The sequence below is a fragment of the Oryx dammah genome, unplaced genomic scaffold (assembly GCF_014754425.2).
Source record: "Oryx dammah isolate SB20612 unplaced genomic scaffold, SCBI_Odam_1.1 HiC_scaffold_8, whole genome shotgun sequence".
In the NCBI taxonomy this organism is placed as follows: domain Eukaryota; kingdom Metazoa; phylum Chordata; class Mammalia; order Artiodactyla; family Bovidae; genus Oryx; species Oryx dammah.
The window spans coordinates 15,367,799-15,394,068 of record NW_024070192.1 but is presented as its reverse complement, the minus strand read 5'-3'; the positions used below and the strand labels follow the sequence as shown (position 1 = coordinate 15,394,068).

Sequence of the window (26,270 nt, the reverse complement as noted above, 5' to 3'; positions counted from 1 at the left end):
GGAGCGGGAGTGATGTGTGCAGCCTGCTTCAGAGATCATCTCTGGCCCTGCACCTCAGCTGGAAAGGCAACAGCTTTGAAAGTCATGTGTTAAAACAGAAACATCACAGGCCTGAATCCCTGTGTGTCCTAGTGGAGGAGAGATGCCTTCTGATCTGGTTCAGCCAACCTGGGCCATCATATGTGTAAGAGATAAACCTCTGTCTTGATTGAGTCATCACATTTTTGGTCCCTTTGTTATAGCAGCTAACATTACCCTACACATATGTTTATGTATCTGCATAAATGTTTCTTTTCACAGAAATAGAATTGAACCATACTTTACATTGTCACTTAACAAGACATTGCATCCATAGATACATTTCTACAATTTTTTCAACCTGATTTTTAAAAATTTCAAATCTATGGAGAAGTTGAAAGAATAATAGAAATAACATCCATTACCCTTCCTCTTGCCAATTTGCTTTCTCTCTCTCTCTCTCTCTATATATATATATATATATATATAATTAATATATATTTCTTTTTCTAAACAATTTAAAAGTGACTGGACTTCATGATACTCTTACCCCTAAATACTTCAACATGCATCTCCTATCAAAATAGCCGTTCTCCTACAAAGCCACAATACTGTTATCTGACCCAAGAGAATTTAATAGCTTCATAACATCACCTAATATGTAGAGCATATTCGAACTGAACTGTCACCAGAGTGCCTGTTTCGATCTACCATCCAGTGAAGATACGCCAGTTGATGTACTTGCTGTCTCTTTAGTTCTCGGCCCTTTTTGCCTTTTCATGATTTTTACTGTTTGAAAAGTCTCAGCTTCATAGAAGGTTGTGTGTTTCGGATTTGCAAGCTTTCTCATAATAAAATTGGGGGTTAATCATTTTGGGTAAGAATATTGCCCAGGTGGTGGTATCCATTACCTCAGCACAAAACAACACGGTTTGGTCTCTAGGGTGAGGAGCTGACTGCTAGGTTTCTGACTGCTAGTTTTTTTTTATATTATTTTTTAATATAAAAGTGCATGTTTCCCTTTTGTAATTAGTAGGTAATCTATGGGATGATTCTTTGACACTAAATAGCCTATTAATTACACATTTTATTCAATAATTTTAGCATCTTTTGATGTGCTTTGACTGAATTGATAGTTACATCAAAGTAGCAAAATGATGATTTTTCTATCATTTCTTCTACAATTATTAGCTGGATTCTTCTCTAAAGAACTTTCCTTTCCTCCCTTCTTGTTTGTTTACTTATTTGTGTTTACTTGTTTGTTATCATTGTGGTCTCACGGGCATATTTTATTATCTCATCACATTTTTTGAGGCTCAAGAAGTGGTAAATGGGAATTCACTCTAGTCTGCTATTGACTTGAGTCTCTGAGCACTTCTTCACTTTCTGCTACAGTAAAATTTCATAGCCTAACCTTGTACTTTACCTGGCTCAGACCTAGAATCAGTTGTTTTCCCAGTAAGCTCTAGTTCCTTCTAGTTTAGAAAGCTATTTAGAAATCAATGTCTGCTTGCTATGTGCATTTATTGCAAATAGAGGGACAGTGTTCCTAAGTCTTTTCAGTGGAATTAATTAGAAATACGTATTTTAAAAATTATAAGCTCACAGAAATATTTAAAGTTAAAATTAAATATTTTATGGGGTTTTCCCTTCCTTTCTTTTATTTTCTCTCTCATAGTTAAAATCTTTATTCCTCAGTTATATTAAAACATTTATTAATTTTTTACTCTGCAATACACATGAAATAATTTCAGAATCATAATACAAATGTTACTCTAACAAACCCACTAAGTAAAGTGTATTCTTTCTTAATAGCTCTCTTTGTCTTTACAATATATTCACATTGTATGGCTCTGTCATAATTATTTCTGTTGGTTATTTAGGTTGCTTCCAACTTTTTCTGTGGTAAATGATGCTATGATGAATATTCTTATATATTTATGCACGTCATCAATTATTTCTTTATTCCTGAAGTGGGAATTTATATTGGTAAGATTAACAGTATCACAAAGATTTACAAATTTTTGTTCCCAAACTGTCCTCCAGAAATGATGTATTAATTTACATTTCCAGATGTACATGCCAGATTCTACAAGTATTCTCCAACTACATATTATCTTTTATAAAGAGTCTTTGTCATCTTGGGAAAATACTGTAATTTGTAACTCGCATGTAATTTTAATTTAATTATTGAGTACGTTCATTTATTTTAGCTCATCTGTTTAGAATCTATATTCCACCTATTTCTAAAAAGGGTCTGAAATGACTTAAAAGCTAAACTGAAAAGAGTGTAAAAAAAATGGGAAAAGGCGAAACTAATTTATGGTGAAAACATGCAGAAGAGTGGTTGCCTCTGAGAGGGATGGGGCGGGAATTGACTGGGAAGGGGCATGGGATAATGGAAACTCAGTGGGGGGTCAGATTATATGGGTACAAGCATTTATCAAAACTCAGGAAATACTACTCTTAAAATCTGTATAAGTCACTGCAGGTAATTTTTACCTCTAAAATTTAAAAATGGGAAAAAAATAGAACAAATCAAATCACAAAAACCGTAAACAGATATTCAACTCTAGCTAATGATGTATGTCGGAGAAGGCAATGGCACCCCACTCCAGCACTCTTGCCTGGAAAATCCCATGGACTGAGGAGCCTGGTGGGCCGTAGTCCATGGGGTTGCTAAGAGTCGGACACGACTGAGCGACTTCACTTTCACGCATTGGAGAGGGAAATGGCAGCCCACTCCAGTGTTCTTGCCTGGAGAATCCCAGGGACAGGGGAGCCTGGTGGGCTGCCGTCTATGGGGTCGCACAGAGTCGGACATGACTGAAGTGACTTAGCAGCAACAGCAGCAATGATGTATGTATGTGTTAGTCGTTCAGTCGTGTCTGACTCTTTGTGAGCCCATAGACGGCAGCCCATCAGGCTCCTCTGTCCGTGGAACTCTCCAGGCAAGAATACTGGAGTGGGTTGCCATTCGCTTCTCCAGAATGACGTATTGGGTTGGCCAAAAAGTTTGTTTGGGTTTTTCCATAACATCTTATGCTGAAGTTTTTTCCAGGGGGAAGTAGGTAGAGTACTGATGTTTGCAACTTACTTTGCAATGCACCAAAACACAAGATGGCTCAATGGGTGGATAAGGGGCTAGATATGTGATAAAGCAAGTACAGCAAAGTGTCAACACTGTCGTATCTAGGTGGTGGGGATGTGGATATTCATAGTACAGTTCTGTCAGGTTTTCTGTATGTTTAGAAGCTCTTGGTAAAATGCTGGAGGGAAAGGGAGAGAGGCACTATAGATGTAGAAGTACAGGTGTTTTCAGGGCAGCTGGGATAAACGAGGTGCTTTTGGAAAATGCTGCTGGTCTTCTAATGCATGGTTCATCATAGACATTCGTTTCTTTAGATTAAAAAATCTTGGCCGGGACTTCTTTGGTGGTCCAGTGGTTAAGAATCCACCTTCCAAGGCAGGGGACACAAGTTCAATCCCTGGTCTGGGCAGATTCCATAGGCCACAGAGCAACTCAGCCCGCACCCTGCAGCTACGGAAGTCCGTGAGCCACAACTAGAGAACATGTATGCCGCAATGAAGGGTCCCTCATGACGCAACAAAGAGCAGTAAGTTAGACCCGACACGGCCGAATAAATAAATAAATAGTAAAAAACAACCTTTCTCTTCATAATATCATCAGGTAACAATGAGAGATCAGTGATCAACTCAGTAAAGTCCATGTAAGATAACTTTTAAAAGAAATGTCTTATCTTACACTTGGTGCTTTAGGATGAGCATACAGTTACACTAACAGGGACCCTCCAAAGGAAAAGGCAACATAGCTACTTATGTTGGGAACATGAGAATAAGGACTCAAAGACTGCCGTTACAGAGCTGACAGGGACTTCCCTGGTGGTCCAGTGGTTATGACTCTACATTTCTATGGCAGGGGTCACGAGTTTGATCCCTGGTTGGCGAACTAAGATCCTACATGCTGTGTGGTGCAGCCAGGAGGGGAAAAAAAGAACGAAGGGCCAGGCTGGGAACTTTAGCACTGGGCCTGTTGATGGGCAGCCAGAGTGAAGTGGATTACATTGTGAATAGGAAGTGCATCTTATTTTATGCACTTGAAAATATTATTGTGAGAAGAAGATGCAAAGAAGTCATCATTATTGCCTAAGAAGCCTGTGATAGAAAACCAGGATTTACTCCCAGGTGTAGAGTGAGAAGAGAAGCAAGCCTGGAGGCATCCCAGGACTGGAGCAGGGAGGAGCAGGAGAAGCCAGGAGAGAATCAGGAGACTGTGGCTTGGTAGAAGCTCAGGGACACAGCATTTCAAGGAGTGTGGAGTGGCCAGGTGAGTCAGAGCTGCCTAGAGGTCGAGCACAGTGAGGACCACAGGAGGCCTTCTGCACCACAGACGTGGAAGGCATCTGACCAAGAGCCATTTCTGTGGAATGACATGCATGGTAGCAAGGTTGGAGTGGGTTGTGTTGTGAGTAAGAGGTGCGGAAACAGTCAATCAGAGTAAATGATTCTTCTAAGAACCTTGACTGTGAGGGAGAAGAAATAAGCTGAGGGACTGTGGACTCAAGGAAGGTCTGTTCAGCTAAAGTTTTAGACAGGAGAGCTTAGTGTTAGTTGCTCAGTTGTGTCCGACCCTTTGTGACCCCCTGGACTGTAGCCCTCCAGGCTCCTCTGTCCATGGGATTTCCCAGGCAAGAATACTGGAGTGGGTTGCCATTTCCTCCTCCAGAGGATCTTCCTGACCCAGGGATCCAACCCAGGTCTCCCACATTGCAGGCAGATTCTTTCCCATCTGAGCCACCAGGGAAGCCCCGAGAGCTTAGGTCATGATTAAACACAGATGGGAAGGCTCTGGTACAGAGTTGGGAGGTGCAGGAATGGAAGGGACCACGGATGGAGTGAGGAGAGAGCTAGGAGGTGGGCTCCGGAGCAGAGGTGGAGACGTTGATGACTGGATGGCAATGAGGGGAGGGCGGTGCAGTTTTCAGCGGCCTGGGTACAGACCCAGAGACCATGGATGAGCAGGATTTTGCCAGAGAGGTATGGAAACAAAACAAAGGGCAAGGCAACGTTAAGAGGATCAAACACAGAACACAGCCTGCTTGGGAAGGGAAGTTTAGCCCAGAGTGGGCAATAAGAGGGCAAAGGGAGATGACCCAGGGAGCCAGAGGTTCCGCATGGGAAGAAGGGTCACAGTAGAAGTGGTTGAGCAGAAGAGCAGGAAGGCTGGTGGTGATCAGTAATTTTTAGAGATGGAGAACTTTTATCTGATGATGCCGACTAGGATGTGGTGGTGGGGAGGGTAGCAGAGAGGGATGGAGGGGGACCTTTAAGATGCTTGGGGACCTGAGGAGGCAGGGTGTGGCTGGATCACCCAGGTAGATGCTGAACTCATCTAGGCCAGGGGTCCCCAACCTCTGGACCACAGACCGGTACCTCCTGTCTGATCAGCGGTGGCATCAGGTTAGAAATAAAGTGCGCAATAAACGTAAGGTGCTTGAATCATCCCCAAACCATCCCCCGCCCCCTGGTCTGTGGAAAAACGGTCTTCCATGAAACCGGTCCCTGGTGCCAAAAAGGCTGGGGACTGCTGATCCATGCTTGCGACCAGAGTTCAGGAGATGGGGTGGAGAGGAACGGAGCCACGGCCGGTTCTCACTGAAGAGGGGAGAGTGGCCAGGAGACAAGGATGACGGCAGGAGGGAATGGTGGAATGAAGCAGCACAAGCCCCAGCGGACGGCGTGTCCAACAAGCCAGCGGAGCGGTGGTCTGAGAGCAGCGTCAGGGAGCAAGAAGGGCGCCCTCCTGCCTCCTGATCCCGAGGAAGGGCTGTGGGCGGGATGTGAACACCACCACCCCCTCCGCCAGGGGGCGCTCTGGTGCACATTTCCTGTGCTGCGGGGAGACCGGCCTGCTTACCTGCTCCCCAGTGTGCCTCTCTTTGACTCCGGCTGTCCCTTCCGCCTGTAACCTCTGCCCTACCTTGGCTCCCCACCCCCCACTCCCAGCTCCCCAGTACCTGCCCGTGTCTTAATATCCAACTGAAAATCAGCATCTCCAGAAAGGTTTCCCAGGTTTCCCTTGCCTTCTTATCACACTCATCAGATACTATCTTGACCTGCAGGCATTCGTGTGATGTCTAATTTTACCAACACTATGAACTACCCGAGGGTGGGAGCGAGGCACAGTTTACTCATCACTATCGCCCCATACCACCCAACACAGTGTCTTGGACACCAGTGATTTATAATTCTGTAAAAAGAAAGCAATGTAACAGTAAAACAAAAGGAGGTTTTAGGATGAAATGCTATAATTACAAATTATACTTAATGCAGGTATGCCTCTGAATAATCACATCTTGCAACTGAAATTTTTTAAAATTTTGATATCTGAATTTTAATAGGTTTTTAACAAGTTTTTTGGTTTTAAAAAGCAGTTGGAATCTTTTTTTTTAAGTAGGGGATTTTAATAAGAGGTTGCAAATGGAAACACACAGCACTACATAAAATGTGAAAAGAGAGACTTTATTATAATCTTCTCTCATGCAATTTCTGAGCTGCTCAGTCCAATTAACACGGGGAACTCTTGTGATCAGATGTCAGCAAGGCTCGGTACCGTGGATTTCACTGAGTGGGGACAACCAATTGGTGTTTGTCTGACCTGGCCGCATGGCAGAGTCATCCTGTGGAAGGATTGACTCTAGGCTATCCTGCTTATCTGTTGAAAAGGCAGGATGGTGCTCTGGAAGCAGCTGCAATTTAAACTGACAGTTGCCCCATTTTCCTGCCATGCTCTATTTTAAGATTACCTAGTGGAGCTCAGGCAAAGCACAGAAACAAAAAAGAAATGAGGCCCTGCTGGTTTTGCCCGGATGCAGTTATTCGCCCACGCCATTGCTGCTCTGAAAGATCTGTGGGTCCTGGCTGTGTCCACAGAGGGGCCTGTGCTCCAGGTCTTCCAATTGCTCTGTAATCTGATCACAACTTCACATGAAATGTTCCCTTGGTATCTCTAATTTTCTTGAAGAGATCTCTAGTCTTTCCCATTCTATTGTTTACCTCTATTTCTTTGCATTGATCACTGAAGAAGGCTTTCTTATCTCTCCTAGCTATTCTTTGGAACTAGGTGGCAAGAATACACAGAACTATACAAAAAAGATCTTCATGACCCAGATAACCATGATGGTGTGATCACTCACCTAGAGACAGACATCCTGGAATGCGAAGTCAAGTGGGCCTTAGGAAGCATCACTATGAACAAAGCTAGTGGAGGGGATAGAATTCCAGTTGAGCTATTTCAAATCCTAGAAGATGATGCTGTGAAAGTGTTGCATTCAATATGCCAGCAAATTTGGAAAACTCAGCCACAGGACTGGGAAAGTTCAATTTTCATTCGAATCCCAAAGAAAGGCAGTGCCAAAGAATGTTCAAACTACTGCACAATTACACTCATCTCACACACTAGCAAAGTAATGCTCAAAATTCTCCAAGCCAGGCTTCAACAGTGTGTGAACCATGAACTTCCAGATGTACAAGCTGGATTTAGAAAAGGCAGAGGAACCAGAAATCAAATTGCCAACATCTGTTGGATCATCAAAAAAGCAAGAGAGTTCCAGAAAAATGTCTACTTCTGCTTTATTGACTATGCCAAAGCCTTTGACTGTGTGGATCACAACAAACTGTGGAAAATTCTTAAGAGATGGGAATAGCAGACCACCTGACCTGCCTCTTGAGAAACCTGTATGCAGGTCAGGAAGCAACAGTTAGAACTGGACATGGAACAACAGACTGGTTCCAAATAGGGAAAGGAGTATGTCAAGGCTGTATATTGTCATCCTGATTATTTAACTTATATGCAGAGTACATCATGCGAAATGCCAGGCTGGATGAAACACAACCTGGAATCAAGATTGTTGGGAGAAATATCAATAACCTCAGATATGCAGATGACACCACCCTGGTGGCAGAAAGCGAGGAAGAACTAAAGAACCTCTTGATGAAAGTGAAAGAGGAGAGTGAAAACATTGGCTTAAAACTCATCATTCAGAAAACTAAGATCATGGCATCCAGTCCCATCACTTCATGGCAAATAAATGGGGAAACAATGGAAACAGTGACGCACTTTATTTTGGGGGCTCCTAAATCACTGCAGATGGTGACTGCAGCCATGAAATTAAAAGACGTTCGCTCTTTGGGAGAAAAGTTATGACCAACCTAAAAGCTTATTAAAAAGCAGAGACATTACTTTGTCAACAAAGGTCCAGCTAGTCAAAGCTATGGTTTTTCCAGTGGTCATGTATGGATGTGAGAGTTGGACTATGAAGAAAGCTGAGTGCCGAAGAATTGATGCTTTTGAATTGTGGTGTTGGAGAAGACTCTTGAGTGTCCCTTGGACTGCAAGGAGATCCAACCAGTCCATCCTAAAGGAAATCAGTCCTGAATGTTCATTGGAAGGACTGATGGTAAAGCTGAAACTCCAATACTTTGGCCACCTGATGAGAAAAACTGACTCATTGGAAAAGACCCTGATGCTGGGAAAGATTGAAGGCAGGAGGAGAAGGGGAAGACAGAGAATAAGATGGTTGGAGGGCTTTACCGACTCAATGGACATGAGTTTGAATAAGCTCGGAGTTGCTGATGGACAGGGAAGCCTGGTGTGCTACAGTCTATTGAGTTGCAGAGTCGGAGACGACTGAGTGATTGAACTGAACTGATCTCAAAGAAAGCCTTTGGTTCAGCCTGGTGAGTTACCTGGTGGAATGTTCAATTACACCAAGATGATCTCTTATAAAATATGAGTGAGTCCTGGGTCAACTTTGGACTAGTCTGAGTTTCCTCTGTCCATAGAGAACTCTGTGTGTGTGTGTGTGTGTCTGTGTCTGTGTCTGTGTGTGTGTGTGAGTAGGAAAGAAAGATGCTTTCATCTGAAAAGCCGGCCATCTGAGGCAATGGTGGACTCATGTCCAGAGGTCAACTCCAAAGATTCTGCTCAGTCATGAGTTTGTTGTTGTTGTTGTTTTGACTTTTTAATTTTGTATCGGAATATAGCCGATTAACAGTGTTGGGGTAGTTTCAGGTGCACAGCAAAGGGACTCAGCCACATACATACTAGTATCCATTCTCCCCCAAGGGGCTTCCCAGGTGGCTCAGCAGTAAAGAATCTGCCTGCCAATGCAGGGGATTTGGGTTTCATCCCTGGGTTGGGAAGACCCCCTGGAGAAGGGCATGGCAACCCACTCTAGTACTCTTGCCTGGCTCTAAGCCCACGGACAGAGGAGCCTGGTGGGCTACAGTCCTTGGGGTCACAAAGGGTCAGACACGACTGAGCGCACAGAGCCAGCAGCAGCACTCTCCCCCAAACCTCCCTCCCATCCTGGCTGCCCCATAACACTGAGCAGACTTCCCTGAGCTGAACGGTAGGAGAGAGCTGCTTCTGTCTCTGTGTTCTTGCCCACCTGGGATTAAAGGAACCCACCGAGAGCTTTAAAGCTGCCACCTGTCCCTTGGTGGAGTGGTGAGCCAGGCTCTCTAGCTGGTTAGTCTGGTCATCAGCAGTGAGGTTGTTTCCAGATGGCTGATGGCAGTTTCAATCTTCAGAGCCAGACTGGCTCTTGTTCACTGCCTGTCTCACCAAACCACCCTCCCCTGGATGATTTCAAGCCGGGCTGGGGATTGCTCACCACCCTGGTAACAGTAGCCGCTTTCTTCTCTTGCTCAGGGGAGGAGTCCTGCTCTGGCTGCATCACTATGACTTCAACATGAGCATATTCCTAAAATGGTCTTGCGACTGTCAGTCTTCAAGCATTCATGGAGCGCTTAGCATTTGGTGGGCACTGGAAATGGAGTAACCACCAGGGCCTGCTCCTGAGTGACCCCCAGCCTGAGGAGGAGACAGACACGTGTCCTAAGGTGGGCTTGAGCCTGGAGAGTGGTATGGAGACACAGTGAAGGAATGAAAACAAAACCACCGGACCCCCCAGTAGCTGCTCAGAAGCTCTTCCCAAAGGAGATGCTTGCAGAGTTGAGAGTCAGGCCACCAATGGCCTTGAGGGCCATCAGGGCCATCAGACACTTTGCTAAGGTGTTTGAACTTGATCCCAAGGCAATGGGGAACCACTAGAGAACTTTTTAAAAAAATATTTATTTATTTGGCTGCACTGGGTCTTAGTAGTGGCGCATGGGACCTTTAGTTGCGGCATGTAGAACCTAGTTCCCTGACCAGGGAACCTAGTTCCCCTCCCTCCCCTGCATTGGGAGCTCAGAGTCTTAGCCACTGGCCCACCAGGGAAGTCCCTACTAAAGAACTTTTAATAGCAGAGCGACACAATCTAATTTGCTTTTAGAAGGATCATTCTTACTGCTGCCTAGGACACTGGCCAGAAGGGTTGAGGTGAAGGTGAAATGACCAGGAAAATGGCTCTTACAATAATCCAGGCAAAAAGAAAAAAGGAAGACAAAGCTGTGTAAAAGGAGGTGCTGGTGGACAGATCTCAAGACAGAGGAAGGTAAGACAGTCCAGCTCTGCTGTCTGACAGCTGTCAGATGTGAGAAGGAGAGGGAGGAGGAGTCTGAGGATCTCCAGAATTCTCCTGGGCCAAAAGAAGTTCAGGCAAAACAAACTCAAGCGAAGATTCTCACAGGTGTGCACCCGGCAAACCGTGGGCTGCGCATTCCATCGCCCTGACGTCCATGTCGGGTTCCAGAGGCGGGGCGGAGGTGTGTGCCACTCAGGGGCACCTGGAGGGCGTGGAATCTGTGCTAGAGTCAAGGGGGCGGCGGAGACAACACCTGGCCAGGTGTTAGGGATGACTCACAGCCTCCCAGGGTGGGGCAGTTGGAACGTGTGTGTGTGGGGGGGGGGGGTGGTGTGTGTGTGTGTCTGTGTGTGTGTGTCTGTGTCTGTGTGTGTGTGTTTAAAAGAATGAGTCACGGAACACACATGCCATGTGCTAAGCTGGCTGCTTCCGTGACACCACCAAGGGTGTTGGTAGGTTGACCCTGACAGATTAATGGGAGAAGAAACAACTCCCTGAGAGTCGTTTGAAAGAGGAGAGGCTCAAGGTTTTCACAGGCAGGAGAGGCTGAAGAGAAAGGTGGTGAAAGGAGGCAAGCAAATACACCCAGGTCGGAGGAAAACCCAAATGCAAAGCACGCCGGCTGACTCATCATCTGAGAGCAAATGTTTGCAAGGAGCTGTCATGGGCAAAGCACTGTAGTTTGGATTATGCAGGGCTGATTTCTGGGAAACAAAACTCCTTCCTGGCCCATGAGATCTTGTCTTATCTTTTGGACTTGACTGTAATCTGGAGCCCTTTCGCAGTGGTTCAGTGGTAAAGAACCCGCCTGCAGCGCAGGAGACACAGGTTTGAACCTTGGATTGGGAAGATCCCCTGGAGAAGGAAATGGGAACCCACTCCAGTGTTTTTGCCTGGAAATCCCACAGACAGAGGAGCCGGGCAGGCTATAGTCCATGGGGTCAGACACAATTTAGCAACTAAACAATATAATCTGGAGCAGTGCTGTTCCATAGGATTTCTGCAACAATGTTAATGTTGTATATGGCAGCCCTGGACCACTGAGCCTGGAACTTCATTCACAATTTTATTTTAATTAATTTATATAGTCTCGCGTGGCTTATGTCCACTGTATTAAACGTCACAGTTTTATGTTTTTGCTGCCTTCATGTATGAACACACATTCTGACTTTTTAAGCCACTGCAGATTACTCGAAGAGGCTTTACTTTTCTTTTCAACCTCTCAAGTTTGTGTGGATGATCATGAACAAAACAATTAAAAATGTTTGTGTTGGGGAGCCGCCTCCACACTTGAGTCTACCTTGCCTTCTGCAAGGTTCAGGTGATCTCGCGGAGGTAAACATCCTGCTGAGCCAGGCCTGGGGCAGAGCCAGCTGCTGCTGGAGTCATTCACCGCCTCCCTCCAGCGTCACGTTGGGTCCTTGTGACATGAGATCTAGACATCGAGCTGCTCAGTTGCTGATGCTGGGAGGAGTTGCTGATGCTGGGAGGACGATAATCCTATTCCTGTTAGTGAAGGGTGCTCTTGAAAAGCTGAGGGCTGGTCACCTTCTTTGCCGATACTGTAAATGCTGTACTCTGTGCGTCCTCAATCCTTGACATTTGTGCTTTTGGAAATTCTCAGCTGGCATGGATGCAGGGTCTTAGAAGACGAGAAGTGTCCATGATGACTTTCTCCATTGAAGGTTCCTGTCCCCCAGTCAGTTTCACCATTTTCTGTGGGGAGATCAGGGCTCCTGACCCTTCTCTGTGAAGTCTTGAGAGGGCAAAATATCCTGGTACCCCTGTCATCACAGCAGGCTCCTCTGGGCCATCAGTGTCCTGGGGACACTGTTTCCTGTTTATACTGAGAGACTGGTTTGCTTTATATATATATATATTTTTTTTTTTTTTTGATGTGGATCATTTTAAAAGTCTTTATTGAATTTGTTACAATATTGTTTCTGTTTTATGGCTTGGCTTTTTGGTGGCAAGAAATGAGGAATCTTTGCTCCGCTACCAGGGACTGAACCTGCACTCCCTTTATGGAAGCACAGTCTTAACCACTGGACCACCACAGAAGTCCGTGCTTTGCCCTTTAATCTACTAAATCATCCAAGGTCTCATTGGTTCTGCGGAGCTGCTATTTATTTCCCTGTTAAATTCTAATTTGATTAAACAGCTCAGAAGGTTGTAGGTAACTTTGCAAAGGATCTACATTAGGTTGGCTTTTAGACATGTTGCCTGGGACCAGGCTGAGGGGAAAGAAGGCACTCTAGAAGCCTCAGGAGCTGCTCCTCCATAGATAAGTGTTGGAGCACCATTTGCAGAAATAGCTGGACACCAAGGCAATTTATAATGAATCTAATGTTGGTATGACACTTGAGAGGCTCACTCATTCTTACAGTGATCCCATGAGATAACAGCATAATAATGAGGATCTCCTTGATGGGAAATTGAAGCACTTAGAAGTAAAGTGCTTTGTCTGAATTTGCACTGTAATGAGGGGCAGAGCTGACCCTCGATGGTAAGTGTTTTTTGTACTGTGTCACATCACTAACTTAAATGTATTTAGAAGGAGCCACTTTATTTATTTAATTTTTTGGTAATTTTTAAAAACTGAAGTGTAGTTGATTTACAATGTTGCATTAATTTCGGCTGCACAGCAAAGCGATTCAGTTATACACATACAGACTTTCTCTTTTATATTCTTTTCCATTATGGTTTATCACAGTATATTGAATATAGTTCACTGTTTTATACAGCAAGACCTTGTTGTTTATCCATTCTATATATAATGGCTTACATCTGCTAACCCCAACCTCCCACACCATCCCTCCCCCAAACCTCTTCCCGCTGGCAACCACAGGTCTGTTCTTTATGTACGGGAGTCTGTTTCTGTTTCATAGATAAATTCGTTTGTGTCATATTTTAGGTTCCACATAGACATGATATCATATGGTATTTGTCTTTCTCTTTCTGACTTAATTTATTTAGTATGATAGTTTCTAATTGTATCCATGTTGCTGCAAGTGGCACTATTTTATTCTTTTAATGGCTGAGTAGTATTCCATCGTATATATGTACCACGTCATTTTTATCCACCATCTGTCAATGGATATTTAGGTTATTTCCATATCGTGGCTGTTGTGGATAGTGTTGCTATGAGCATAGGCGTGCATGGGTATTTTTGAACTACAGTTTTGTCTGGATAAATGCCCAGGAGTGGGATTGCTGGATCATATGGTTTTTCTATTTTTAGTTTTCTAGGGAACCTCCATGCTGTTTTCCATAGTGGCTACACCAACTTCCATTCCCACCAACAGTGTAGAAGGGTTCCCTTTTCTAGAAGGTGCTGCTTTAAAGACCACCTCAGCACAGGCTTGCCGATGATTGCTTTATCTTGGATTTAGATTGAACACCATCTCTGCATAACCAGTGTTTAAAGCCTCCGGAGTAAGGAGGTTGGGCCATAAGGGAAGGGCTGCCATGTTAACCGCATATTTGAGGATATGCCCAGCCCCCCAGGCAGGTGCTTGGAAATGATTTCTTGATACTGTAGCTATCACTTCATGGCAAATGCCTCACTTATTTCAGGCCCATCAGCATTCTGATGGCCTGAGAGTGGGTTAAGGAATGAACGAGTAATGGAAATTGTAACACAAGTGTCAAAATGAGGTGGTGGCATGCCTTACCTCATGACTGTACAGTCGGAAACATTTCCATGGATTAAGCCATCCACTCTCACAGAGCCTACTGAGTCGGGGAATGAACTTGCCTTCTCCAATCAGAGGTGAATCCTCCCCTCGATTTTGCAGCCATAGCCACCTACACAAAGATATTACTCAGGGGAGTGTTCTCCTAAGGAAGAGGGCTTGGATTGGGTGTACGCTATCTCATTGGACTGTATCTTTCTCCTGCCCCTTTCTTTGCTTTTTTTCTCTTTTAACAATATTTGTTACATTCTTCTTCTCTTTAAAAATATTTGTTATATTCTTATTAGAAATAATTGTATTTATTTATTTTTGGCTCTGCTGGGTCTCCGTTGCTGCTCGGGCTTTTCTCCAGGCACGGTGAGCGTGGGCCATGCTTGGCTGCAGTGCACGGGCTTCTCATTGTGGTGGCTTCTCTTCTTGCGGATAGCAGGCTCTAGGCGTGTGTACCACTAGCTGCAGCTCCAGGGGCTCTAGAGCTCAGGCTCAACAGCTGTGGCGCACGGGCTTAGCTGCTTTGCGGCACGTGGAATCTTCCCGGATCAGGGATTGAACCCACGTCTCCTGCATTGGCAGGTGGATTCTTTACCACTGAGCCATCAGGGAAGCCGGCTTCATCTGTATTGATAGCTGCTCCCCATGGGCTTGCATGACCGCCTGAGCTCCGCCTCCTGTCAGATCAGCAGCGGCATTAGACTCTCATGTGAGCATGAACCCTACAGTGAAATGCACTTGCGGGGATCTAGGTTGTGTGGAGAAGGAAATGGCACCCCACCCCAGTGTTCTTGCCTGGAGAATCCCAGGGACGGGGGAGCCCGGTGGGCTGCCATCTATGGGGTCACAGAGAGCTGGACACGACTGAAGCGATTTATCAGCAGCAGCAGGAGGTTATACGGTCCTGATCAGAATCTAATGCCTGATGGCCTGAGGTGGAGCTGAGGTGGTGATGCTAGCTACTGCTGGGGAAAGGCTGCAAATACAGATTATTACTAGTAGAGAGGTTTGACTGCACAGAGACCATAGTAAATCCCACCGATTCTGCGTTATGGTGAGTTGTATAATTATTTCACTACACATCATAATGTAATAATAATAGAAATAAAGTGCATAATAAATGTAATATGCTTGACTCATCCCCCCAAACCACCCCCTTCCCCCGAGTCTGTGGAAAAATTGTCTTCCACAAAACTGGTCACTGGTGGCAGAAAGGTTGAGGACTGCTAACATAAGCGTTCTCTGACTTCACTTGTACAAGTCAGAAGTCAAAAGATGGAGTGAGGAGTGATTAGCATTATGAGCACACAAGCCAGATGGCTGTTGAGAAGGATGCCTTGAGTTACACCTCCCCTCACCTTGCCCTGCCTGCACTTTTGTATCCAGAGGCAAACCCCTCCAAGATCCTCCAAGGAATGTCTGTAATACAGGGGGTGAAGCAGAGGTGAAATTCACTGTGGGAAACTCAAATTTCGTCACTTTTTTTTTTTAACCTTGTAAATCAACCCTTTAGTTTTCCTTTAATTAAATATTACTTTGTAGAATAAATTATTTCCACATTTATTGCCAATCCAATGTTTTGTGATTAATGACTTAGAGAATCTATCTTAGTACTTAAGTCCTTACGTGTGTACGCTCAGTCATGTCCAACTCTTTGCGACCCCACGGACTGTAGCCCACCAGGCTCCCCTGTCTGTGCAATTCTCCAGGCAAGAAATACTGGAGTGGGTTGCCATTTCCTTCTTCACGTAAGTCCTTAGCTTATTAATAAATAGGGTTATGACTGCCCTCATTATTTATAATATGGATAAATTCAATAAAATTGATATAATTTTATAGGTTTATAAGAAATATTAATTGGGTTAATCACTATTATTTTTTCTGATTTAAAAAAATACTTTTTATTTTGTATTGGGGTATAGCCAATTAACAAATAATGTAATAGCTTCAGGTGAACAGAGAAGGGACTCAGTTATACATATATATGTATCCATTCCCTTCCAAGTTCAGTTCAGTCGTCCAGTCGTGTCCGACCAGACCTCCCTGTCCATCACCAACTCCCGGAGTCCACCCAAACCCATGTCCATCGAGTCAGTGATGACATCCAACCATCTCATCCTCTGTCATCCCCTTCTCCTCCCACCTTCAATCTTTCCCAGCATCAGGGTCTTTTCCAATGAGTCAGCTCTTCACATCAGGTGGTCAAAGTTGGAGTTTCAGCTTCAACATCAGTCCTTCCAATGAACACCCAGGACTGATCTCCTTTAGGATGGACTGGTTGGATCTCCTCACAGTCCAAGGGACTCTCAAGAGTCTTCTTCATCACCACAGTTTAAAAGCATCAATTCTTAGGTGCTCAGCTTTCTTTATGGTCCAACTCTTACATCCATACATGACTACTGGAAAAACCATATTCTTGACTAGATGGACTTTTGTTGGCAAAGTAATGTCTCTGCTTTTGAATATGCTGTCTAGGTTGGTCATAACTTTCCTTCCAAGGAGTAAGCGTCTTTTAATTTCATGGCTGCAGTCACCATCTGCAGTGATTTTGGAGCCCGGAAAAATAAAGTCAGCCACTGTTTCCACTGTTTCCCCATCTATTTGCCATGAAGTGATGGGACCGGATGCCATGATTTAAGTTTTCTGAATGTTGAGCTTTAAGCCAATGTTTTCACTCTCCTCTTTCACTTTCATCAAGAGACTCTTTAATTCTTCACTTTCTGCCGTAAGGGTAGTGTCATCTGCATATCTAAGGTTATTGATATTTCTCCTGGCAATCTTAATTCCAGCTTGTGCTTCCTGCAGCCCAGCGTTTCTCATGATGTATTCTGCATATACGTTAAATAAGCAGGGTGACAATATACAGCCTTGACGTACTCCTTTTCCTATTTGGAACCAGTCTGTTGTTCCATGTCCAGTTCTAAACTCCCCTCCTATTCAGGCTGCCACATAATGTTGAGCAGAGTTCCATGTGCTTTACAGTAGGTCCTTGTTGATTATCCATTTTAAATGTAGCAGTGTTTTGTCGCTCTTCCTGATAGAGAAGGTGCAGCCTGGAAGGCACTTGTACAACAGTGAAAATTGAAAATGTCAGTTGCGTCTGACTCTTGGCAATCCCATGGACTGCAGCCCATCAGGCTCCTCTGTCCATGAAATTCTCCAAGCAAGAATACTGCAGTGGGTAGCCATTGCCTTCTCCAGGAGATCTTCCCAACCCAGGGATAGAACCCAGGTCTCCTGCAATGCAGACAGATTCTTTACTGTCTGAGCCATCAGGGCAGCCCTGGCACTTGTACAATCAATACCCAAGCCCTTGGGACAGCATCATCTGGAAAAAATCGGGAGTATTCAGTCATGTTTTGAGTTCTCTGACATACTGAGGTGCCATGACACAAAGCCAACGTGAAAAATCCCGTCCTTGGGCTTTAGAAATTGCCAGTTTTATGCAGTACACCACATATTTTTGTCTCTATTTCATAATTACTTTTATATGTACAACTGAGTCCTTTTTTAGATGTGGTCTGAGTATTTTGCAATGCTGTCTTAAAGCAGCAGTCCCCAATCTTTTTGGCACCAGGGACCAGTTTTGTGGAAGACAATTTTTCCACAAATCAGGGGTAGGGGGATGATTTCAGGATGATTCAAGCACATTACATTTATTGTGCACTGATTTCTATTATTATTACATCAGCTCCACCTCAGATCATCAGGGATTAGATCCCGGAGGTTGGGGATGCCTGCCTTAAAGAATGAGTAATTTTTACAGCATGAAACTTCAAGTCCTAGAATATCCCAAATGCGTGAGTGTTGCTGTGCAAAATGGCCAAGACTCTGCACGTGAGACTTTGCATGAAAATAGAAGAAGAACCCAGCTGCCTATTTGTTTAGTAATTCCAGTCTAGGAAGATTGCTACATGCTACTGTTTGACTGAAATTACGTTACTTTTTTTTTTTGTTTTCATCTGTCCTTGATTTTTGTTTCTAAGTGCAAAACTGGGAGAATTTATCTTAATGCTAAAAATGTGTTGTTCTAGCCAGACTAGATTTAAGTTTTGGATTAATCTCATTCCATGAGTTTAATCAGCACCAGGCATTTTATTTAGTCCTTGACTAACAGGAAAAGACGGGCTTCCCTGGTGGCTCAGTGGAAAAGAATGTGCCCGCCAATGAAGATGTGGGTTTGATCCCAGGTCGGGAAGATCCCCTGGAGTAGGAAATGGCAACCCACACCAGCATTCTTGCCTGGGAAATCCCTTGGACAGAGGAGCCTGATGGGCTACCATCCATGGGGTCGCAAAAGAGTCAGACACAACTTAACGACTAAACAATAACAACAAACAGGAAAAGATGCAGGCAGCGTGCTCTTCTCAGAGCTGCCAATATTGTGAGTTAGTTTCTTTCACCTTCGGGTTTTAGGTGGAACGTTTTATTGTGTAATTTTATGTTCCTTAATAGGGAGTATAGGTCTCTCCCAGGGATATATCCATAATCATCAATCACTGATGTTTTTAAGGTGTCCTTTGAACATTAAATAACTACAATGTGAATGTCCTAGATTAGAGAAGAAATCCCAACGAGAACTTGATTGATATCAGGTATCCAGGATCTATCTTAGGGATCCACACCACTGATAGAAAAGAGTTCATCCTCCAGAGTATATTTTAGACATAAAATATTAAATAAGAATTCATAAAAGGCATATTACTCATCTTAAATCAGTTCTCCATACTAACAACCAGTATTGAATGCAGCCTGCGGTATTCAGTGCTTACATAGGATAAGTAAAACCTTACACAGATAAGATCTTAAACATGAAATATGATCATACAGCTCAGTGGTTCAGAGCCACCCTCTCAGGGGTCAGACTGCCTGGAAAGGAGTGTGTGTGTGTGTCTGTGTGTGTGTGTGTGTCTGTGTATGTGTGTGTGTCTGTGTCTGTCTGTGTGTCTGTGTCTGTCTGTGTCTGTGTGTGTGTGTTAGTCGCTGAGTCGTGTCTAACTCTCTGCGACCCCATAGACTAGCTCATCAGGCTCTTCTGTCCCTGGACTTCTCCAGGCAGAGATAGTGGAGTGGGTTGCCATTTCCTTTTCCAGGGGAAGAAAGATCTTCCTGATGTGAAGATCTGGGGGACCTTCCTGACTCAGGGGTCAAACCCGGGTCTGCTGCATTGCAGGTGGATTCTTCACTGTTTGAGCCACCAGGGCATACTGGCTGTGAAATCTTAGGTAAACTCTCTTAATTTTTCTAAGGCTCAGTTTTCTCATCTATAAAATGGGCTATAACCTGCAAAGAGATTTATGAGAATTAAATAAATGAATAGGTAAATGCGCCTAGCATGATACTGAAACATTGTAATCACTCAAGTGATGGTAACTATTACTACTGTTGTTTTAATTTTCATATTGCTCTTATGTTGGAGTAGTCTAGTGGTTAAGTCTTGTCCAACTCTTTGCAGTCCCAGGGACTGTAGCCCACCAGGCTCCTCTGTCTATGTAATTTTCCCGGCAAGAATACTGGAGTGGGTTGCCATTTCCTTCTGCAGGGGATCTTCCCCACCCAGGGATTGGACCTGGGCCTCCTGCTTTGCAGGCAGATTCCTGATCTTATTTGTTTTAACTTTATTTCTTTATATTTAGTTTTGGTTGCACCGGGTCTTTGTGCCATAGACAGGCTTCTCACTCACTGTGGTGGGTTCTCTTGTGGAGCATAATCTCTAGGTGCTCAGGCTTCAGTAGTTGCAGCGCGAGGGCTGGTAGTTCTGGCACACAGGTTTTGTTGCCCCGAGGCATGTGGAGTCTTCCCACACCAGGGATTGAACCAGCGCCCCCTGCTTTGGCAAGTGGATTCTTTACCACTGGACCACCAGGGAAGTTCCTATATTGGTCTTATTATTTATTAGTATCATCCAGACAAAAATCTTTGAACAACTTCTAGTTATTACATGATGCTATTATTACTGCATTTTACTCTATTTGAAATAAAATCTATACTAAGCAATGCAATGGGTAAGATCATAAGCCTGCATATGTCTCCATATAGACAGATCAAATAGGCATGCTGCTGCTGCTAAGTCACTTTAGTCGTGTCCGACTCTGTGTGACCCCATGGACGGCAGCCCACCAGGCTCCCCTGTCCCTGGGATAGATATAGGTATATAGATATGATACTGCACTTTAGAAGGCCCAGTGCTTCCAACTCTTAAATGGTCACAGCATTTCTGATTTGGATGGTACCTCTCCACTGTACCCTTTATATATAGGAAAGAAGAGTGAGACTCAACAGGATAAAGAGGGAGGGTCACACAGCCGAGGAGGAGCAGGCATGGTGGGGGTGGTACCCAGGATGAGAGCTTCTGCCGCTGTCTCTCCCTGCCCTGCCCTTTGAAATTCTTCACAGACACATATATACACACACACCCTCTGCAGCAAAAAAAAGTGTCTCCCAGAGTTCTAAGTACCTGTTTGGAAGATGACCCGCTTGAAAACCGGGATCTCTCAGAATTTGTCTCTTGCCCCCCAAATTGATTTCGTTTCTTCTCATTTGGGTCTCTTTTGTATTCCTGTCGTCTTAGGCAAGCCTGCAGAATAACAACAAAAATGTTTCTTTGGCTTAGGTCTACAATGAGCTCTGAGAACTTTATGCGTGGAATTCCTATTATGAGGAACATGCAATACTTCAATCATGTCTGACTCTCTTCAATCCTATGGACTAGCCCACTAGGCTTCTCTGTCCATGGGATTCTCCAGGCAAGAATACTAGAGCGGGTTGCCGTGCCCTTCTCCATCTCTAAGTGTTCACCAATACCTCTTATCAGGTGTAAAGATACCCAGGCATCATTTCCTCCTCTCTTTGCCCCAAATGCCAGGTCAAGAATATTAGCTGCTGCCTTCATAAATTCAAACAACAGAAGCATTTTGTCAAGTACTTACCCCAAAGCTGCCTTTTAGAGCTGCCTTCTAGCTCTTCCTAGAACACTGTACTTACTTCTCTTTCTGTTCTCAGCCTCCCCTTTTTGAAAAACTGAAGTATAGTTAATTTACAATGTTGTGTTAGTTTCAGGTACACAGCAAAGTGATTCAGGCATACACACACACACACATATTCTTTAGATTCTTTTCCATTATAGGTTACTACAAGATATTGAATATGTTTCCCTGTGCTATACAACAGGTCCTTGTTGTTTATTTTATATATAGTAGTGTGTATCTGTTCATCCCCAAACTCCTAATTTATCCCTCCCCTCGTTCTTATTCTCTTCATTCTCCTCATGCTCACCTCCATTGCTCTGTATCCCCTTGGGTCAGATTTCAAGCTACAGGGTAAGAATTCTGTAGATTCCCAGCTACAGGATAAGAATTTTCACATGTGAGAGCTTTAGCATATGCTGTTCCTTCCACTTGGAATAGCTTTCGCAGCATGCTTTCTTGGCAAACCCTGCTTATCTGCTAAGAACCAGCTCATAGGGCATCTCATCCCTGTGGTTTCTACCCTGACTCAGGGTGTATTCTTCCCCAGGCCCTATTAATTGCTCCTGTATACACACGTGACTTGAATTATGCAACTTTTCCACTATTGTATTTAATTTTATTTTTTGAGCCTGTTTCTCCTGCTGATTAGCAAGAAATCCTGAGGGTAAAGACCATGTCTTATCTTTTGAATCCCCCAGCATCTAGCACTTAATGTTAGCTAAATTTCCTTTTTGTTTTGGAGGGAACTATCTATTCCCAAATGCAAAAATAAATAAAGAAAACAACCAAAGAATTGTTCCATTTTTTAAAACAAAATTTAGTACCAAAATATTTCTCTTCCAGTGTTAGGACTGAACAAAACCCAAGGCTATTGTGTTATATGGGCATGTCAATGGATTTTTTGTTTTTGAGGTATAGTTGATGTACAATGCTGTGTTAGTTTCTGGTGTACAACAAAGTAGTTCAGATATATGAATCACTTTTTTCAGATTCTTTTCCCATATAGGTTGTTACAAAATACTGAGTATAGTTCCCTGTATATAGTAGGTACTTGTTGATTATCTATTTTATATGTAGTAGTGTGTTTATATTAATTCCAAACTCCTAATTTATCCCTCCCTCGCTTCCCCTTTGGTAGCCATAAATTTGTTTTCTATGTCTGTGGGTCTATTTCTGTTTTGTATATAAGTTCATTTGTGTCATTTTTTTTAAAGATTCTACACATGAGTGATATTCATATGATATTTATCTTTATCTGGCTTTTAAATTTTTATTTATTTTTGCATAGTGCTTTTGGTGTATCCAAGGACGCTTTTCGTAACCCAAGGTAACAAAGCCTTTCTCCTATTTTTTTCTTACAAGTTTTAGAGTTTTACATATAGACCTATAATCTATTTGGAATTAACTTTATATATGATACAAAGGGCTTGCCTGGTGGCTCAGTTGGTAAAGAATCTGCTTTCAGCCCGGGAGACCTGGGTTCAATCCCTGGGTCTGGAAGATCTCCTGGAGAAGAAAATGGCAACCCACTCCAGTATTCTTGCCTGGAAAATCCTATGGACAGAGGAAGCTGTGGGCTACAATCCATGGGGTTGCAAGAGTGAGACACAACTTAGTGACTAAACCACCATGATATGAAATATGCATGCTAAGTGACTTCAATCGTGTCTGACTCTCTTCAATCCTATGGACTAGCCCACTAGGCTTCTCTGTCCATGGGATTCTCCAGGCAAGAATACTAGAGCGGGTTGCCGTGCCCTTCTCCAGGGGACCTTCTGCAGCCCAGGGATGGAACGCTCACCTCCTGCATTGGCAGGTGGGTTCTTTACCACTCGTGCCACCTGGGAAGCCCTATGTGAAGTATGGACCCTGATTTATTTCTCTTACTCCTTCCCTTCCTCCCTTTGCATCTGGTTTCCCTTCCAATTGTTTCATCATCACTTTTTAAAAAGAACTTTACTTATTTATTTTTGGTTGTGCTGGGTCTTCATTGCTGTGCTGGCTTTCTCTAGTTGCAGCGAGCAGGGGATACTCTAGTTGCGGTGTGCAGGCTTCTCATTGCGGTGGCTTCTATTGTTGCAGAGCATGGGCTCCAGGGCTCGAGGGCTCCTGGGCTCTAGAGCACAGGCTCAACAGTTGCAGTGCACCGTCTTAGCTGCTCCATGGCACGTGGGATCTTCCCTGATCAGGGATCCAACCCATGTGCCCTGTACTGGCAGGTGGATTCTTTACCACTGAGCTGCCAGGGAAGCCCTCAACCGACATTTTAAATACTGCAATATAGCAAAACTTCTTGCAGAATTTCTATAGGTCCAATAACTGAACTCACCTTGGTCCTGCCGGAGTCGAATTATCCACTGCTACAGTAAAGAAATGCAGCGTAAAGACAATCTTATTTCTAAACCAGGCCTGACATCTCCCTTTTCCTTCCTGGGTTAAGAAAGGAAAGATTTCTTCCACATGTTTTTCCCTCTGTTAGAAAATGCATCTCCTTCCTTGAAGGATTTGCCAGAATTTCATGGCCAAGGGGAAAGCCAATATTCTGCCACAAGGTTAAGAGTAGAAATGACCTGATATTAACAAAACATTTACCACTTGGACTTGGGAACAGAGAATCAGTTACACTGTGCTTCAAAACTGATTGGGAAGTGAAGCGCTGGTCTCAGGGTTCATCTACAGCGGCCAGGTGGTACCTGTAGCAAGGTGAATCCTGGATACTTAGGAGAAAGGTGTCATTTTACCCCACCTTGCTTGGAAAGGGAGAACACTCCAGAATGGTGGAATTTTTCCCCTCGTTGTTGTTCAGTCTCCAAGTTGTGTCCAACTGTTTGTGACCCCATGAACTGCAGCACGGCAGGCTTCCCTGTCCTTCACTATCTCTAAGAGTATGCTCAAACTCTGGTCCATTGAGTTGGTGATACCATCCAAACATCTCATCCTTTGCCGCCCCTTCTCTTCCTGCCCTCAATCTTTCCCAGCATCAAGGTCTCTTCCAATGAATTGGCTCTTTGCATCATGTGGCCTGGAGCTTCAGCATCAGTTCCTTTCAGTGAATATTCAGAGTTGATTTCCTTTAGGATTGACTGAATTGATCTCCTTGTTGTCCAAGGGACTCTCAAGAGTCTTCTCCAGCACCATAGTTCAAAAGCATCAATTCTTCAGCACTCAGCCTTCTTTATGGTCCAACTCTCACATCTACACATGACTACTGGAAAAACCATAGCTTTGACTATATGGACCTTTGTCAGCAAAGTGATGTCTCTACTTTTTAATACACTGTCTAGGTTTGTCATAGCTTTTCTTCCAAGGAGCAAGCATCTTTTAATTTCGTGGATACAGGCACCATCCGCAGTGATTTTGGAGCCCAAGAATATAAAATCTGTCACTGTTTCCACTATTTTCCCATCTACTTGCCATGAAGTGATGGGACTGGGTGCCATGATCTTAGTTTTCTGAATGTTGTGTTTTAAGCCAGCCTTTTCACTCTTCCTCTTTCACCCTCATCAAGAGGCTTTTTAGTTCCTCTTTACTTTCTGCCATTAGAACGGTATTTTCTACTTATCTGAGGTTGTTGATATTTCTCTCAGCAATCTTGATTTCAGCCCTTGGTTTGTTATTTTCAAAAATGATGCCATTATTCAATAGATAGCAAGCCTTTTAAATAATTGTGGACAGTGTTTGTTTTAATAAATAATTTAAATAAGAACACCCCACCCCCAATACTGAATAGTAACTATAATAAGTTAAACAGACACCAAATGATAGAATAAACCAAGCTAAAACTAAAAAGAGTCAGCTGGAGAGGTCAGTAAAGTCCAACTAAATATGGGCCTCTTTTTCCCTATTTCTCTATGATGAGTGGTGAAGCTCCTGTTGGGGGCAGGGGAGCCCCAGCCTGTAGTATTGTTTCCTGGAGCCTCAGAGGTCTCTGTTACCCTTGTATTAGAGGCTGGGGAAGGAAATGCTGATGGGCTGAAAGTGGAGGAGCCCATATTAGCAACTGCATGCAGGACCGAGGCAGATTTTGTGGGATGAACAGAATTCTTGTGGGCTGACTGTTTTTTGAAACTTCTCTCCAAGAATGCATGCGACTTAAATATTTCTTTACTAAAAGGGGAGGAGGAATAGAATGATTTGCAATGTTGGAAAAAAAAAGTTTTTTCCCTCTGGATCTCCCCACCCCTCCACCTTCTCTCATAGAGGATCAGGAGAAGAAACCAGTGGCAAGGTAGGTACTTTCTAATTTTAATCTTGAAACAGCCAAGCAGTCTTTCCATGTATATCAAACATTAGTCCTCTCCAAGTTACAGTGTTGCTGAGAAGGGGACATGGGGACAGAGCTAAGTTCAGACTTTCAGTCCTAGAAACAGCAAGAATCTAGCCATACCCCCCAGCCCTACCCAGGGACCAGTTTTCTTGTTATTTGTACACGTGAATGATTTTTTGTTGTTGTTTTCTGATGTTGATGCGGTTTCTGCTTGGAGGGTCCTGAAGGGATAGGGGCTGAGGAGTGTGAAATCCCTAGGATGGGGAGAAAGAAAAGATTTGTAATTCATCATCACCAGGGGCTCCCCTTACCCTGGGACTTTATTTCTCTTTCAGTTTCATGTGTCTGGAGCTAGAGTGCTATAAATAAGTTTCTGTTCTTGTGGCAAGAACTGGCTGGGTCTTGAAAGGGAGGCTCCAGGTAACGCCTTGTTTCTTCTTTCCAGGGAGAATCGGGGCTTCTTCCTTCACTCCTCCTTTGGTGTTGCACCCCCTGGACCCCCAAACCCATCCTTCTGACTGTAACACGTGCTGTCAGGTTGCCTTCTGTGCAGAAGCTACCATTGTGGGGCCGGAAAACAAACATGCCTATGTGCCTGCGGGGGACGACGAGGGTTTTGTGATTCACTGTAACTCAGTATGGGTAAACACAACAGGACCCAGCTCTGCCACTTTCTAGCACTGTGACCTTGGGCAAGCTGACTAACTCCATAGATTCTTGCTTCTCTCATCTTTGGGATGGAGGTGTCTCTGTGCTGCAAGACTGCAGGGAGAGCCTG

General features: G+C 44.0%; 1 protein-coding gene across 1 annotated transcript in view; it reads right to left on the bottom strand.

Moving 5' to 3' along the window:
• MARCHF10 (membrane associated ring-CH-type finger 10) overlaps positions 1-26,270 on the bottom strand; it is an 89,074-nt gene that overhangs the window by 54,928 nt on the left and 7,876 nt on the right. Inside the window, exon 2 of the mRNA XM_040245033.1 lies at positions 20,715-20,834. Within this exon, the coding sequence (XP_040100967.1) occupies positions 20,715-20,834 (120 nt within the window). The remainder of the gene's footprint in view (positions 1-20,714; positions 20,835-26,270) is intronic.